Genomic DNA, 17,881 nt, shown 5'->3' on the forward strand with positions numbered 1-17,881 from the left:
TTTCACAGAATATATTTACGCTAGGAATATATATGAAAACAGAAAATTGTGAAGCCTTTCATTTACTAAAATATTCTGTTTCTTTTCAATCTATAGAGAGTGGAAGAGGGATTAGAAAAAGAAAATCATCACTACCTTGACTTCCACACAAGTTTTGTGCAGCTCTTTGTTAAGGTGAGACTCAGATAACTAAGTGACATGGGCAGATCATTTGATTGAGAAATATCTCCATTGCACGACCTAAAACTACTGCCAGGATCCAGCCCCACTGGCAATTGCACGGGCCTCGGCCAGAGAAAGAGCCATTGCCAGCATCATCTGCTCCTCAAAACTTTCAGGAACAATGGGTTCGGGAACATTTAGAAGGTTTTCCTCCATTTGATCTGGTGGTGGTGGTGCAGATATAGTGCCGGCATCTTCTGTTGCGTCAGAGCTTGCATAGCTTGTTCCTGCTTCAGCCACCTCAGATGCATGGTCAACATTCCAATCTCTGTCATCCCTTGTCAAAACCATCCCATCATTGGAAGATACATCAGCGGAGCTCACTGCTGGCGGATAATTCAAGGCCTCTCTACCTACCCTGCTGTAGAACCTGCTAGCGCTTGGAACCATGCTGAATGTTGACTCATTACCTTCTGGATGACTTGAGGACTCTCCACTCATTTGCTGGCGCTCTGCAAGAGCAGCTATGGCACAGGCAAGACCACCAGATGGTGATGAAGATGATGATCCAGAAACTGTAGCCATGGCTGGTGAGACATATCGGTCTTCTGTGACATACCGTCCAGAAGAAGCAACATCACCATAACTTGGTGTTTTATTTTTACCAGTGTCCTGCAAATATTATTCATGTGCAGCACAAGGGAATTAATATCTTAAACGTTATACCAACACAATATCAACAGCCTGAAAATGAAAAGAAACCGTAAGTTTCAGTCTTTCACGGATTAGAACTTCCACCTGAATGGAAAGCCAAATCGCTTCAATGACCATTAAATCTTCAAGATCCAGGTCAAATTCCTCCTCCCTGCAAATTCAGGATTCAAAAGTGACAAAAATAAGGACAAATGACGCCATCAACAAGTCATTATGGACCATCTGGAACAGAAGTTGTACAAATTGCAGAAAATATCCAGACACAAACAAGTGTTACATTATGTATTTACATATAAAATGGCATATCAGGTTCTCTATGATGCCAATTTCATTTTTAACATTGCACTATCTTAAACAGGACAGCAACATTCTGGAATGTGACAGACTACTACTTAACAATGAAAGAAAAAACAAGTAAAAGGCATCTCAAAATCACGTACCTATGAACCCTTGATGGCAACGGTGGTCTACACATTGATGCAGCGCACGAGTCTTGGGAAGAATCAATTTCATCTCCTTCAACAGCAGATGTAGAAGACGTCACTGTCAATATAGAACAAACAAATTTTTAGCACATCTGACAAATATGTAGGATTTGAAAACACAAAGATGATAGTCTTAGGAAAAAGGTACCATTTACTGAGTTGTACTCAACATCCTCTTGTGCCACATTTCGGCTTAGAGGATCCAATTCTTGCCTTTTCTGCATTCTTTCTTCCTCATCCTGAAGTTCTTGCTGACGAATCCTAATCTTAGCTTCTATCACTCGCTGTTCTTCCTGCATTAATTTCAGAAGATTTGAATTACATTATACAAATCAGTAAAGCAATCTCACAATTCAAACAAACAAGAGTATCAGATTATGACAAAGTACTTCTTACAATTTGCTCAAGACCCTTCTCTTCCTTTGTTTTCACTCCCCTGTATTCCACTGCATAATTTGACGTTTTGCAAAAGGGACATCTTATAAAGTTAAGCGGGACAAATATATAGAGACCAAGCGAAGTAAGGAGGGAAATATCAACCAATCTGTCGCTTTTAAAATTAAACCTTTGAAATACATGTTTTTCTTTAAAATAAAACAAGAACCCTGTCCATAATAAACATCAGTTAAATTACTCTTTTTTCCCCTCTTTTTTGAATATATGTGCTAAATTATTTGATTTCAAAAGAGAAGGGAGTAAGAAGTTCCTGCAATAGTAAAACCCCAAACCAGCACTAAAAACAAAATAAAAAAGTTTGACTAGTCTAACAAGTCCCAAATCCTCAATAAATCAGAAAAGGCAAAGTTTTTGAACTCCTTTAACACTCTAAGCCAAAGGGCCATCCAAAATTTAATCCTCATTTATTTATTCTATTCAGATATCCCCTTCCGAAGATGCTAACTCTTACTAAGTAAATTACTTTATTTTTCTCAGCCAAAGGGCCATCCAAAATTTTAACCCTCATTTATTTATTAATTTAATTCAGATATCCCCCTTCAAAGATGCTAACTCTTTCTAAGTAAATAATTTAATTTTTCTCACCCCAAACGGCTCAAAAAAAAGAAGGCCCAACCCAACTTTTTACCAATTACAAACGAAAGACACGCAGCTAAAAAAGAAGGATACTGTGTAGGACGAGTTGAATTGGGAACCTTCATCTGCAGAAAGCACTCTGGGGAAAAGCACAAAAAAGAGAAAAAGGAAAAATGAATCAAATTATTGCATTAAACATCGATATGCACTTCTGTAAGGTATAATGTCAATAACTTATACCAGTGCAAATTCCTTTTGTGCAACATCTTGATCTGTTGAGGCTTGGATAATACTAACACAAGAGGAAAAGGAATAAATAGATTGTTAGAGGCTATATATATAAGGTTCAAATGGCAACAACAACAAATTGAAAAATACATTTGAATTGAACCGCACAGCTAAAGGATAAAATAAGTATTGTTTTAGTCCTTTGGAAAAACGGATGGTAAAGTAGAGTGTGTGAGTATTGTTTTTGTTCTTTGGGATTAATAAGTATTGTTTTTGTTCTTTGGGAGAAGGGATGGTAAAGTGGAGAGTGTGAGCTTCGACATGTGCTAATGGAACGAAAAAAAGAAAATAATAAGAGGGTTGTAAAATAGCAATCGTACCAGGAAGCAAATTGGGCATTCCTCTAGATCACAAACCAATTCTTCTTCGCCAGGATAGCAGGGAGCAAGCTTAGATTCGAGTATGAGCTTCCTGAGCTTTTTATGATCCACATCTTTATGGTGGTAAAGACCCTGAGGCTTTGTGTATTTCTCATCAATCACTTGTCTTCTTCTTCCAAGCTTATTACCCATCCTATATGACCTTACTCTTTTTCTTCTTCTTCCTTTGTTCTTCAAATTCGAAAATCAAATTAACAACAACGAAAACAGTACAACCTAAATTTCCCCCTTAAATCAATCTCTATAAATAGCAATGCAGTTGGATACACTAAACTAACAAACACACTTGCACAATGTTAAACAAGCAACATCATATGATATATTGACGGAGACACTAAATTTTTTAGATAGAAATCAGACGATGCCAAACAAGGAAGTTCCACTTGATGTAGACACTAAATTATGTCCATTGTCTAACATATCCGTGAATTATTACAAAAGCAAATGTTCCATATATTGTTATAACAGGTTATCTAACTAAGACAATAGACCATTAGTGTACTCAAAGACACTAGCTTTATAAAAACAGACTAGCAAATACTACAGCTGGAAGAATTCAGGTGAAAAATATTTATCTTATCATTTTAAACATGCAACGAAAAAATAAAACGTAAATAAATGGTTCAATCCATTCCACTGTTTTGTTTCTCGGTAGAAAGACGAAGGAAAATCAAATTGCAAGCACGTCAAAATGACACGATGTGTTCCTGAAATTTTTAAATAGAATCTAGGAAATAAATTAGACCAACTACCCTATTGTATGTGACTCTGTGTTACAAACTTACAACTCACACTCACGAGACCCCATGTCCTGAAGCTCAATTCGCAACAATTCTTACCAAACATAAGTGGCAGAACTATGCACGCAGGAATGAAATTCAAACTTTCCTACAAAGAAAAAAAGAAATCCCAAATTCACCAAAGTGCCGTTCCAGGAAAAACCACATCAACAAGAATTGAGGCAAATGAACATAAAGCTGGCAGAAATGCGGGGGCTTCTATCAAGAATTCGCGGAAATGAAAATCAACCATGATATACAAAGTCAAAAACCCTAATTTCCATGGTAAGACGAGTAATGGTTCAGAATTAGAAACAATTGGCAGCCAAAGACAATGCCGAAATCATCAAAAACCGAAGCACAAAAAAAGCGTCAGTTTGAACCTAAAATCTAAAATTCACCATCAACACTCGACTCCAACGAAGAAAATTCAATCATCCAAAAACAAAGGAAAGTTTACGTAGAAACAAACAAAGCATAGTTTATTATTGAACTTTCTTTATCTTCTTATCACAAACAATTAAAATCGTAGAAATGGAATGAAACAAATAAATAAATAGAAAAAGTGACCAGAAGTCGAAGACAAACCTTATAATATGATCTTAGAACGAACGAAAGAGAGAAAGAGAGTAGGAAAGTCAGATGGAGGGAATGAAAGGGAGAAGAAAGAAGACCATAAGAGCTCTCTCCCTGTGGAAGAGAGAAATGTAGAGAGAGAGAGAAAGAGGAAAGAGATTGTGTCTGGTTATATAATGTTTTGTTTATCCTTATGATATTATTACTATTATTATTATGTTTTTATTTTTGTCTATTTCGGTCTTTCGGACGGAAACTTTTGGAAGAGAGAGGGGAAATCAAAGAATGGAAGGAAGGAAGGAAGGGTGGAGTAGAGTAGTAGACGAGGAAAGAATATCATCAAAGCTGAAAGGAGGTGCCGACCCGACCCCCCCGCCCCATCTCCCTTTCTTTTCCCCTCACGCGCTCTTTTCACCCGCATTCTCTCAATCGCGCTATTCACTATTTTGTTTTTCTCAAACGCTATATTCATTATATTCTTTCTTTATATAAAAAAGAATGTCAATACTTAATTTAATTTTTAATTATAGTTTTTTAAATTTTCTAAGTATTTGATCATATTATTTATGTGTTATTTTTTATTAACATATTTTAATTAATTTTTAAAATAAAAATAAAAATGTAATGACTTTAACTAATTAAAAACTATCATATGGTAATTTATTTAAAACTTAACAACTAAGTACCTATAAATTTTTTAAAATTATAACTTATATATTATTGCACTTAAATATTTATTTATAATTAAAAATTAAACTTAAATATTTATATCACAAATTAATCAAAAAAATGAAGAAAAAATAACTACCACAATTTCGATCTAATACAAATATTTTCTAAAAAGACCTTGCAAAAATTATCTATTCCATCATGAAATATTAAGAACATTGAAGCCTCTTTTAGTACATTGCATTGTATTGTGTTGTGTTGGATTGTATTGTATTAATATTAATATTATTTAATACAATAATATGTTTAGTATTGACTTATATTAATAGCTTGTGTAAAATTATATTATATTTACTATAAACTCGATCTCAACCCTAACCCCGGTCCGGGACCGAATCGGGGTCCAACGCTAGGTTTGGGTCTGAGTATGGGTTTGGATTGAGTCCGAGGTCTAGGGCTGGGTTTGGGTCCGAGTCTGAGGTTCAGAGTTGGGTCGAGGTCTAAGGCTGGCTCCAGCTTCAGTTGGCTCTTAGTCTAAGTCTCTGTCTGACCCCAAGCTCGGGACGAGGTCCGAGTCGGGGAGTCCAGGTCTTGGATTCGAGTTGGGGGTCTGGACCCGGGTCTAGGTTCACGTCAGGGTTCGGAGTCCAGGGGTCGAGTCCGAGTTGGGGTCGGGGTTGGGGTTCGGGTCCAGGTCCAGGTCAAGGTCTGTGCTCCACGGTTAGGTCTGAGCCCGTGTCTAAGTCCAGGTCAGGATTTGGGGTCGGGGCTGGGTTTTGGGGCTAAGTTTGGGATCGCGGTCTCCAACCCTGGACTCTTTGTAAATATTATAATAGAAGCTAATATAATATAATATTATATCTAAACGTAGTATTACTTGTTATTTAATACAATATAACTCTTACATGGCCTATCAAACGAACCCTAAGCAACAACATAACACAATCAACTTTTTTAAAAAAATATTAGTTTTGTTACTAATATTTTTGTAAAAACAAATTAAAATTAAAAATTTTGTTGTTTTAAAATTTACTTCTTTATATATATTATTCTAATTATTGGCTTATAATTTTAACTTTAATACTTTTGTCAATGTGTAATTTTTATAAATATATGCACGCATATGTGTTTGGGGAAATATTGATGGGCCAACAAGAGACCTATAGTGTTAAATATATATATATAGGAAAGATCCAATAAATAAATATAGGTAAAGCCCATGAAAAACTACGAAGATCAAGATCAAAAGTCAAGATATAGGAATATAGTTAAGAAGGTCACCCCACTAGATGAGTCAAAGTTATATTTAGGCTAATTTAGATTTTCTCCCTTTAAACTTTGACATATACTAAATCATGCCTTTTGAATTTTTCAGGTCGTTAAAAATTCTCCACGAACTATTGAAATTGTTGGATTTAAAAATTTTTATCCAATTTTACTAAACAAAGTCTGATGTGGATGAAAATTTAAGGGGTACAATTTTGTACTTTTAAAAGATCGATTGGCATGATTTAGTAAATATTAAAGTTCAAGGGGCAGGATTTAGTATATGGACAATCGTCATATTAGTAAATTGAATGAAATTGGACAGAAGTCTTTAAATCTAACAATTTCAATAGTTCAGGGAGATTTTTTAACGGCCTGAAAAATTCAAGGGTATAATTTAGTACATGTCAAAGTTCAAGGGGAAAAAAATTCTAATTAGCCTTATATTTAATTCGAATCAATCTGAGATAATTCCCATATCAGATCACGCTGAGGAAGACTCATATCTCAATTAGTCAATTGGGATGACTCATATCTCAGTCGATCGGTCTAGATGACTCATATCTCAGTTGGTCGGTCAAGATGACTCATATCTCAATTAGTCAATTGGGATGACTCATATCTCAGTCGATCGGTCTAGATGACTCATATCTCAGTTGGTCGGTCAAGATGACTCATATCTCAATCGGTCGGTCGAGATGACTCGTATCTCATTCGATCGGTCGGGGTGACTTTCATATCTAAGTCGGTCAGTCAAGATGACTCATATCTCAATCGGTCGGTCAGAGTGACTCTCATATCTTAATCAGTCGGTTGGAATTAGGAGTGAGCAAAAAATCCAAGAAACCGACCAAACCGAGTAAACCGATCGTCCGAACACCGAAAAAACCGACACCGAAAAAACCGAAAACCGAAAAAACTGCTTTCGATTAAAACCGCCTTAACATGATCGGTTTTAGTGTCAATGGCAAACCAACCGATTAAACCGAGAATCGACCGAACATATATATTATATATAATATATATTATTTTTGTACATATTTAATATACAATTTTATTAAACTAATTTTACTTATATCTTTTTTATTTAAAGTCTCAATTATTCATTATTTTATTTTATTATAATTTGATGCATTTACGTATTATATACACACATTCATAAAATAATACTAGTTTTTTAATATAACTCATTACCATATTAGTAGCACAAATAATTTGAACAAATTTAAAAAAGTTTATTTTACATTATTTATTTAACTAAAAAAGTTTTATTTTTAAATTATATGATATGTGATACAATACTTTAATTTTTTAGTTTTCAAATAATTATAAAAAATTTAAAAACTTATTTTTTTTAAAAAAAAAATGAATTTCGGTTTGGTCGGTTTAAACCGACCAAACCGTGGATTAAAACGGTCGGTTTTTTTATATTTTTATAATGGTCGGTCGGTTTTTGGATTAGAACCATAAAAACCGAAAACTAAATTTTAGATTTTTTGTGTGTAAAAAACCGACTAAATCGACCGTTGCTCACCCTTAGTTGGAATGACTCATATCTCATTCAGACAGTGGATGTGACATACTTTATATGGGATGACATATCTGAGATAGAATGATATAAACATAAACAAGATGGACTACTTAAATCTAAAATAGATGATACATCTAAAATGGATGACTTACATCCAAGATAGAAGATACAACCAAAATGAATTACTTATATCTAAGAAGGAGAATATATATAAGACTAAAGACTTAAATAATTTAGTTAAAAGAAGTTGCACATCAGGAGAGATATAGATTATAGATACTTAAGATAAAATAAATGACACTTGTCAATGTATGTAAAGACACCTTATAAGAAATAATAGACATATGATAAAGTAAGATCTTGTTATGTTAAGTTAACACTTGAGTAAAAGAGTTATATAAGTAGAGGAACTACTACTGGTATAAAAGTAGAGGGAGGTCTGTGGGGGTTAAAGAGGCAGAGAGAAGATTAAGAAAATGACTGATTTTTTTATGAATGATAAATAATTTTTTGGTCAAAACAATGTTTTTTTTTTTATTGTGGATATAACAGTTTCATATATCATATATGTACTTGTATTAGTAGTATGTTTTTTGGTACAGTTTTATATATGTACTTGTATATTATTTTATGGCTACAGTACATGGAAATTTTGTTTCCAAACTTATAAATAATATTACTAATTATATGTCATGAATTTCAATTTAAATGATAAAGGAATGTTAATTACAATCTCTTATTATAATATTTTAGTAACTTTCATGTTCGAAATCACATGTCGAAATATTTTTTTTTCACAACGTTATTCGTTATAGTTACAATATCATTTTTGTAAATGTTTGAAAAAATTCGAATAGTTTACAGTACCGAAAACAAAGTTCCTGATATTTCAGTTTACCACACATTCAAAAAACTTTAAACGTATTTTCGGTATTATAAACTATTCGAAATTTTTCAAAAATTTACAAGGATGATGTTGTAAGCATAACGAATACTCCCGTAAAAAAAAAATTAAAAAAATATACCAATATATGTTTTCAGACGTGAAAGTTAACTAAAAGATTGTAATATGAGGTTAACGGTAGCACCGTAGCACTCTTTTAAATGATATAGTTGACAATTGAAAAGTTGTAAATAATATAAATGTCGAATTTGAAACATTATTACTCTACAATATTAATGTCATTTTGAATTACTCTTAAATAGTACCATGTAACATTAATACCTTATAATAATTGTTGAGATATAAAAATTTTAGCATATTTATTTAAAGAATGATATCAATTTTTAATTTTAATAGGAATGCAATTACTACAATTTAAGTATGTGTGTTGATGATGTGTTATCCCTTTCACACTTCTATTAATTTGATTTGATAGGAAGAGTGACAGAGTAGTATGCTGTACAAATTTGAGTCACACGAATCATGGGGAGTGTAGTTTACTCTCCACGAAATTAGAGTATGGCTAAGTAAACTATTTCATTTTAATAAAGCAAAGTAGTATGGCCCATGAAATGGTAGCTTTTGTCAAGATATGCATTATGTATGTACCTTGTTCGTGAAATCAAACCGTTCGATTGATTGACCAAATATTCTTTGACTCCTGTATTTGCCTAAACTCACATATTACTTCATTGGGGAACACACATTTATTTACCAACTTGACCTATCCAACGGTCCAAGTTTCTCCAAGGACTGAGGTTAGAATATCTGCCTTTTGTGGGTAATTTTGTTTTGTGCCTTTATTTATAGCATATAGCAAATGGGTGGTGTTTGGTTTATCCAAATTTGTTAAAGATGGTGCGACTCTTGTCGTATGTATGTGTCTAAGCTAGGTCTTAATGGTTATCGGCCTTGCCTAATGAAACCTAACCAATAAATATTGATATCTTCTAAGCTACCATACAAAAGAGATGATCAGAATGAGTGAGCACACATATGTAGCAACCTATTTCAATCTAGTACCAACCCAAAAAAATAAATAAAACAGAAGTAGATGAGGTAAAAGTCTAATGAGGACAATCTTTTTGTTGGTTGAATAATTCATTTCAGTTTAGAAAAATATTCTCACACTTTCATGTCTTATCTTTTTATGATCTAGTTTTTCTTTTTTCTTTTAGGAAAATAATAATCTATTATTAATATGAATTATTATGATGTACAATGGTCCTAACAAATAGAAATACAAACATTAACATACTTTTATTTGCTTAAGCATTTGTATTACTAACACTTTCTTTTGAAGCAATGAGCAAACATATTAAACTTCAGAATTATTTTGTGTATAAATTGTGGAGATTAATTATTTTCAACATACAAATAAAAGTACAATATTTGTTTTTTTAAAAGTAAAAATGTGTTTGGTAATTGTTAATGGTTAACCCCCAAGAAGCTTTCTTGAAGCCGTTCTTGGCTGAAGCCATAGTTTTTGTTTGTAGCTTAATGCTCTATATCTTATTTAGGCATTTCAAAATTAAGATATCCTCATATTACCTTAAATTTTGGTGAAAATTACATGAAATATAAAATTTTGTAAAAAAGTTATAAAAATATGGCATTTATAGGTTTGCCACTCTTCTATGGTATTTTTTCACATTTAAGATTTTTCATGGTATTTGATATGCCATATTTTTGTAAACCTATTATCCAAACTCATATTTCATGTTTTTGTTTCTAACTTAATTAGTTTTATTATTTTTTTTAGTTTATTTTACATTTACATTTTAAGGTTTCTTTCTATTTAGAAAATTTACACCAAATATTAATTTTTTTTTCAAACATTACATTTATAATTTGACAAAGAAATTTTTACATTTATACTTTTATTAATTTTTTTCTTTTTTATTGTTTTTTACTTATTAAAGCTTTAAAAAGCTTTTGTCTTTTTTATAAATATTTTGTAGTCAATTTTGACTCTCTTTTTTCTTTTCATTTTTTAAGTCGACTTTTTTTCTTTCTTTCTTTCTCTTCTCTCTCTCTAATTTTCATTTTTATTTTTTTTTTCTAATTTCTCTTTGTGTCTCTCTTTTTTTTTTTTAATTTTTTTCTCAAACTATTTTTTTTTTCTCTTTGTATATATAAATATATATAATAAGTGTACATTTTTGTATCTTATTTTTTTTTACAGAAATGAAACTTGTTTTTTTTTATTTAAGTTACTATTTATTTACTTTTTTTGTTTTTTTGTTAAAAACTAATTATTTTATTAAAAACAGCAGAAAAAAATACCAGTTTCATCAATATCATCATGAAAAAAAATAATATAAAAAATCATAATCTAAAAAGAATACGAACTTTAAAAACTAGTTTCATCAACATCGAAAGAAACTAATAATTTCATTAAAAGAATAAAAAAATAGTTTCATCAACAAGATAATGAAAAAAATAACAATCTAAAAACGATACTAACTTTAAAAACCAGTTTCATCAATATTAAAAGAAACTAATTATTTCATTAAAAGAGGCAAAAAAAAAAAAGTTTCATCAATAACATAATGAAAAATACACAATGCCTAATAACTAAACTTTTACAAACGATACTAAATTTAAAAACCAGTTTTGAACATATAAATTTTATATGAATACCTAATAACCAGACTTCTAACTTCATTCTTTATTTTGGCATTTAATGCTTGCTCAAAAAATAGAATTGATTTAAACATACATTATGTAGCAAATATAACAAAGAGAAACAAAAATTAAAATCAAAGAGAAAAAAAGAAACAAAGAAAATTAAAGAGACGAAAATGCAATAAAAACCATAAAAGAATAACAAAAAAAAAAACAGTGGAATTGTGAGAAACCAGTTAGTAAAACAACCAAAATAAACACAAACAAATTAAAACTCAATTATGAACAACAATAAGAAAAACCAGTTATGAATACTAGTTACTTAAAAAATCAGTTATGAAAATAATAAAATAATATGTGTGTCGAAAACTGATTATTTAAAATAAAATAAAAATTGTTTTTCAAATATCATACAATAATAAAACTGGTTTATACAAACTAAAAAAAATACAATAATATCATAAAAATGGAGCAACCCCATTACAGAACAGTTAAAACCTGTGAAACCAGTTTTGATGCTATAAAAAATCATAACAAAATATAAATGTAAATTATAAAGTTAACTGAAACCAGTTTCATCAGACAATCAAATAAAAAAAAATACACACACACAAAAATACAAAAAAAAAAAAATACTAATCACAAATATAATCAAAACAACACACCATGCATACCAATATTAAAAACAAAGTATAAGCGTAAGTTTCGAACCTAGAAACAAAATAATAAAAAAGTAATTTAAAATAAAAAATTTGTAATAACATAATGAAACTATTTTTTTATTCTTTTAATGAAATTATTAGTTTCTTTAAATGTTGATGAAACTTATTTTTAAAGTTTGTATTATTTTTAGATTATATTTTTTAAAATTATTTTTTTTCAAGATGATGTTGATGAAACTGGTTTTTTTTTCTGCTATTTTTAATGAAATAGTTAGTTTTTAACAAACAAAAAAAAAAAAAACAAACAGTAGTTTAAATAAAAAAAAAAAAAACAAGTATAATTTCTGTAAAAAAAACAACATCTATAGTTGAGATCATTTTTTATTTATTTTAGTGTTTTATTTTTTTAAAAAAGAAAAACAATAAAAAGAAACACAAATTTAAAGTTTTTTATGGCATTCCTCATGACTTTTTCCCATATTTGTAAGTTTTTTTTTAAAAAATGCCATATTTAGGGTAATCACATATATTTCAAAACATATCTTCATTTTCCTATATTTTTGTAAATAGCCCTAAATTTTGTCATGCTTCTTCAAAAACCTCTAAGGAAGTCTTTTAATAAATTTTCTATTGAACATTGTAACAATCTAAGATGGGGTCTAATGCTACTATCCATCCTCTTGTTGGATTGGCTATTTCTTTAGATCAAACAAAGGTTTGGTGGTCAAGGCTCTCTTGCTGTCTTTGGCCTTGGTTTGATATTATTTGTAATCCTCCTATTTGTTTGTTTGGCCTTTCTAGTTTTTTATAAACTCTAATGTATTTTCACTAAAAAAAAATAAGAGAGCTGAGAAAGAAAATCATATATATATATAAAAAAAAAAAATGAACTAGATATTGATAAAGGAAAATATAAAATAGACTTTAATAATAATAAAAAAAAATTGATATTTTTATAGTAACTTACTTTTATTCTTATTCAAAAAATAGATAATAAAAAATCAAAACTGTTTTACCAAATATAGTTTTATATATTTTTAATTTTTTAATTAAATCATAAAAAAATAATTTAAATAAATATTACAAGATATCTCTTATAATATTATTAGCCATGAGTACTGACAACACTTAGAAATGGGGTCTAGTAATTTATTTAGCAATATCTCCTAAAAATTAATACATTTATATAGTATCGATACTTAATTACATCAATAACGATATAACATCTTTAAAAGTGTTAGACACCACTGATGCATTCGTATGTGTTTGAAACCTTAGATATTGGTGGGTATGATTTTTTTGGCTAAAACGTGATTATCGATGAGTTATCGATAGTTTATGGATAATTTTTTGTCTGTGTACCACTATTTTGTGCATAAACAAAAATCATCGATAAATGTCAAATTAACAAAACATAAACAAAAATCATCGATAAATGCCAAATTAACAAAAACACAAACATAAATCATCAATAACCTATCGATAAATATCAAATTGACAAAAATATGTTATACAAATAAAAATCATCAATAAACTATCGATAATCACATTTTGATAAAAAAAATCATATAAGGCTTCTGGATTTTGAGGGGTTCCTTTTATGTCAATGGTGACACAGGATGGATTATCTTTCGTCGCCATCGACCTATAATGAGGAGAATGGGAGACGATTTGGGAGTATGGGAATGAACTTCAGCCTTCTTCCACCCAAAAAAAGAAGTAGACTAAGAGACAGACAGGGGGAGCGCGGTGTCGACGACAAAGAAAGACAAAGAAGGAGACTAGACCTTTCGACGTAGTCGAAGATAGAGAGGGGCATAGGGTCAGTTAGGAGTGTTCATCAAACCGTTCAAACCGCTCAAATCGCCTACACCACACTGCACCGCAAAAAAAATACAGTTTGAAATTCTTTGCGGTGCGGTCGTGGTTTGAATTTTTCTTAAACCGCGCGGTGCGGTTTGCGGTTTTAAATTATTAATATGCGGTTCAAATCGCACCGCACATTATAAAAATACCAATTTTTATATTTAGTTAGGTCCAATATGTGAATGTCCAACCCAAAACCCACTAATTATTGTATTATTGAAACTTAATTTTTTTTCATATTTATTTTCAAGCATTATAGTATTTTTGACAAGTGTTGCTCAAGATTTGTTGTATTTGTGATAATTTAATTATTGGTGGTAGTCCAAACCGCAAAAACCGCACCGCACTGCACCATTTTTTGCGATGTGATTTTTTGCGGTTTTTTAGTTTCGCAGTGTGGGTGCGGTTTGGGAAATTGGAAAACCCGCATGTGCGGGTTGGTTTAAAAAAATGGTCAAAAATCGCACCACTCGCACCGCGAACACCCCTAAGGTCAGTCAAGTCCGTTAGGCACGACAGATAATGAGAGAATTAGAGAGAAGAATATTTTTTGAGATTTTTGAAAAGAGTAAATGGGAAAGGTAGTTTGGGTTATAAGGATAAAATAGTATAGTATAATTAGGGCTTTTTTTTTTAAAAAAAAAATAATAATTTAGCATTTTTTAAGTATGGATTATGAAAATTTTCTATTTAAATAAGGTATTTTTAATTGGGTAAATATCATTTTGGATCATGTGTTTCAAAAAAGTTATTAATTGGACAATCTGTTTTGTTAAATGACAAAATAGACAATGTATTTTTTAAAATGGTACAAATAGGACCCTGAACTGATTTTTTGTCAAAATAAAATTTAATAAAAATCTGATCTAAATGTGTTATGACAAAACTGTTTACATTTTCTGTATTTGTTTGTGTTAGGAATTTCCTTCAAGTTGGTTATATTAAAAAAAAGAGTTGTCGAAAATTAAGCTCACGATCTTATTTTTTTCATTTTAAAAAATTATGGTCTATTTTGTCATTTAACAAAACAGAGAATCCAATTTATAACTTTTGCAAAATACATGGTCCAAAATAGTATTTACATTTTTTAACTTTATTTACTTTAATTGATGTAGTCATCTTTACCCAGTTTTTCTAATGTAATAAGAATTTGATTCTATTACAATTCCAATTACACCAAATTAAATATGTGATCAATTTATTTCCTTAATTTATATTTCCACACATCATACACAATATCCATAACACATTACATCTTTCCAATCCATCCTTATCACATTCCATTCATTTTTCCTACCAAAATATTTGATTGGAGGTAATAGAATAAAATTGTTGCTATAATTTATAAACACTACGCAAGTATACGCAATCAAGTAGTAAACTCACACAGGTGAGGTCGAACCACAGGGAATTTGACTAATTACCACTAAATTATACTATTGATTCTATCTGGTAAAAGAATACTTTTATGAATTAAATAAGACAATTCAGAAAATTAAAAATAACAAAGGAAGATTAATCAAGATAAGAAAATAAGGAGACGAATCCTGTTGTTAAGTTACCAATGTTAATGTCTAAATGCTATCCTTCTCTTGAAGTGAATGACAGATTATGAATTAACCTAGCTCTTTTCACATCTTCTGGGTTCTAAATCTCATGCTCTCTAATTAATCTCTTAATTAAACTAACATGAAATCAGCATTAAGCAATAATCTAAATGTCACAAAGGCTATGTAAATACTTTCGTTTCACATCAAAACCTAGACTATCCAATTTTAGCATTCTCAATTCTCACTTTTCAGATTTCGAATTGAGATCATAAAACATGTAAAAGGTGATCAATCTTGCACATGGAAATTAAACACAAATATGAATAGTATTCACAATCAAGATGGAGGAATGTCAATTAATCATTAACTAGGAAAAACTTAGACAACATTCATCATTCTCCCTAAATAGGAGTTTAGTTCAAAACATCCATAATCAAATCCATAATTAACATTGAAATAGAAAAGAACATAGAAAAATTAAAGAGAAGAGAAAGAACTAGTTGAAGCAATTGATCCGGGTCGCCACAAGCCGCTCTTCTAGCCTCCTCCTTTGTTTCTAGGGTTCCAATTCTGAATCTCCCCTAATTTTCACGAACTCTCTCTATTTAAACCAAATCTCATCTTTAAAATTCGTGAAATTACGAAACTGCCCAAAAATCCCTTTACTGGGGTCCCCGTCGCGACTGGCAAAGCCCCCGTCGCGACGGGGTTAAGCAAATCTTTCTGCCAGTTCCCGTCGCGACTGGGATATTGCCCGTCGCGACGGGATTTGGCAGCAACATATTTTTTTTTATTTTTCTTCTCAATTCTTTCACCACTTGTCCTCAATTCTTGTAAATACTTTCTTTAAACACCCGAGGACCTGAAACAAAAGAATCAAGCGTAAAATAGTCCTAAAACTAGAAACAAAGAGTGAAAACTAACCGAAAATACGACCCGAAACTTAGACTAATTTTAGCCTAACAAAAATAGAGTGGAAAAAATTTTCGTTTTATTATTTGGTGAAATAATTATTAAAGACCATTCGAATTAAAGATTTGAAAAAATTTAATAATTTTTTTTTGTATGTATTTCAAATTTTATTTTATTCTAGTGTAAAACTTTGCTTGATGGAATGATGTGTTAGTTATGGGTGACACAGCTGCCACGAACAATTTTGAATTTTGTGGCTGAACAGATTAAGAATCCAACCAAGCAACTCAGGCTCAAACAAAAGGAAGCTGTATTAGATCAAAAACTGACTTACAATCTCTCCTTTATATGTCACCAAAAAGCTTTTATCTTTTACATGAGATTGTCCCATTCTTCAATTTTTATAGATCGTGGCTACCCAAACCAGATTGCCTTGGCTACTGACCGAAAATGTTAAAGGAATGTCCTCAACCAAAGGTAAAATGAGATATTGCAAATCTTATCAGTGTAAAATGAGCGTTGAAACGGTCCAGAGGAAAAGAAATTTGTTTCTCACATATTCCATCAGTTCCCTAAAATCTTCATATCTTAAGCCATGGTTAGTATGACATAAGTAAATCCAGGCATGCATGGTCGTATATACAGTATATGCATGAGAAGCTCTCGAATCATAAAGATAAGTTCATGAACTCTGTAATCTACAATAGACCCAGGAGATTATGAACGTCCAAGTTCAATATGGTCTCTTATACATTCATTATCATTACTATTTATGAATATAATATAATTGCACTTATATCCATTACTTAATTTAACCTTTTGCTATCCTCAACATATTCAATTTAGTTTTTTTCTAGATGAAATCATCCGCAGTTTCCGTTAGTGTTATTTCATCGCATATACAAAACGTTAAAAATTCACATAGCACCAACCAAAATCTGCTTTGAAATTGTGATAAAATAATCCTATTGTATTAAACAAACTAGAAATTAAGAAAAATAAATATTAGAAATTTAGCCGAGGGTTCAAGATGTTCCAGAAACAGAAATTCCGGGCATCCTACGATTCGGCTCATGAATCTACGAAGGTTTAATATTTTATGTGTTAGAGAGGCCTCAATTAAAGAGTCCATACCCCTCCGCTGGGACCTTCGCTGCCTTTAAAATTTTAAAATATATATTTATGTTCGAAAATATAAATCAAGAAAATTAAACCAAAAATCATACGAAATAAGTATGAGATTCGGCGATCTGGTTTCGATAGTATGTCCGAAGGCAAACTTGGTAAAAAACGCACTGATTTTTCGCGTTCTCTCCATAGGTCCCTCGTTAAATAAAAGTAACCGAAAAAGAAAAGATGATAGAATTGATGCTCAGTGAATACGAACCGAAATACAGATTCATCTTGGCAAAGCAATCTACGATTTCAACAATAATCA

The 17,881-nt window shown here is 30.8% G+C and overlaps 1 protein-coding gene and 1 non-coding gene across 4 annotated transcripts; both read right to left on the reverse strand.

Moving 5' to 3' along the window:
• Positions 1 to 31: 31 nt before the first annotated feature.
• Positions 32 to 4,791, reverse strand: LOC115702092 (E3 ubiquitin-protein ligase DA2L). 3 transcript variants are annotated; one of them, XM_030629536.2, is made up of 10 exons: positions 4,429 to 4,790; positions 3,901 to 3,949; positions 3,002 to 3,232; positions 2,634 to 2,685; positions 2,487 to 2,532; positions 1,758 to 1,839; positions 1,510 to 1,654; positions 1,317 to 1,419; positions 961 to 1,027; positions 32 to 834 (listed from the first exon to the last, which is right to left on the reverse strand). In XM_030629536.2, exons 3-10 carry the CDS (start codon positions 3,191 to 3,193, stop codon positions 247 to 249), a joined length of 1,275 nt encoding a protein of 424 aa, XP_030485396.1. In that variant the 5' UTR covers positions 3,194 to 3,232; positions 3,901 to 3,949; positions 4,429 to 4,790; the 3' UTR covers positions 32 to 246. The 3 variants fall into 3 exon arrangements, with proteins under 3 accessions (XP_030485396.1, XP_030485395.1, XP_030485394.1); XM_030629535.2 differs by having other exon boundaries at positions 3,847 to 3,949; XM_030629534.2 differs by lacking the exon at positions 3,901 to 3,949 and having other exon boundaries at positions 4,429 to 4,791.
• Positions 4,792 to 17,450: 12,659 nt separating this feature from the next.
• LOC115702103 (small nucleolar RNA snoR145) lies at positions 17,451 to 17,599 on the reverse strand. Its single transcript, XR_004008798.1, has one exon. It is a non-coding gene; the product is annotated as a small nucleolar RNA snoR145 (small nucleolar RNA).
• Between the last annotated feature and the right edge of the window lie 282 nt (positions 17,600 to 17,881).

Source organism: Cannabis sativa, chromosome 1 (genome assembly GCF_029168945.1).
Source record: "Cannabis sativa cultivar Pink pepper isolate KNU-18-1 chromosome 1, ASM2916894v1, whole genome shotgun sequence".
In the NCBI taxonomy this organism is placed as follows: Eukaryota; Viridiplantae; Streptophyta; class Magnoliopsida; order Rosales; family Cannabaceae; genus Cannabis; species Cannabis sativa.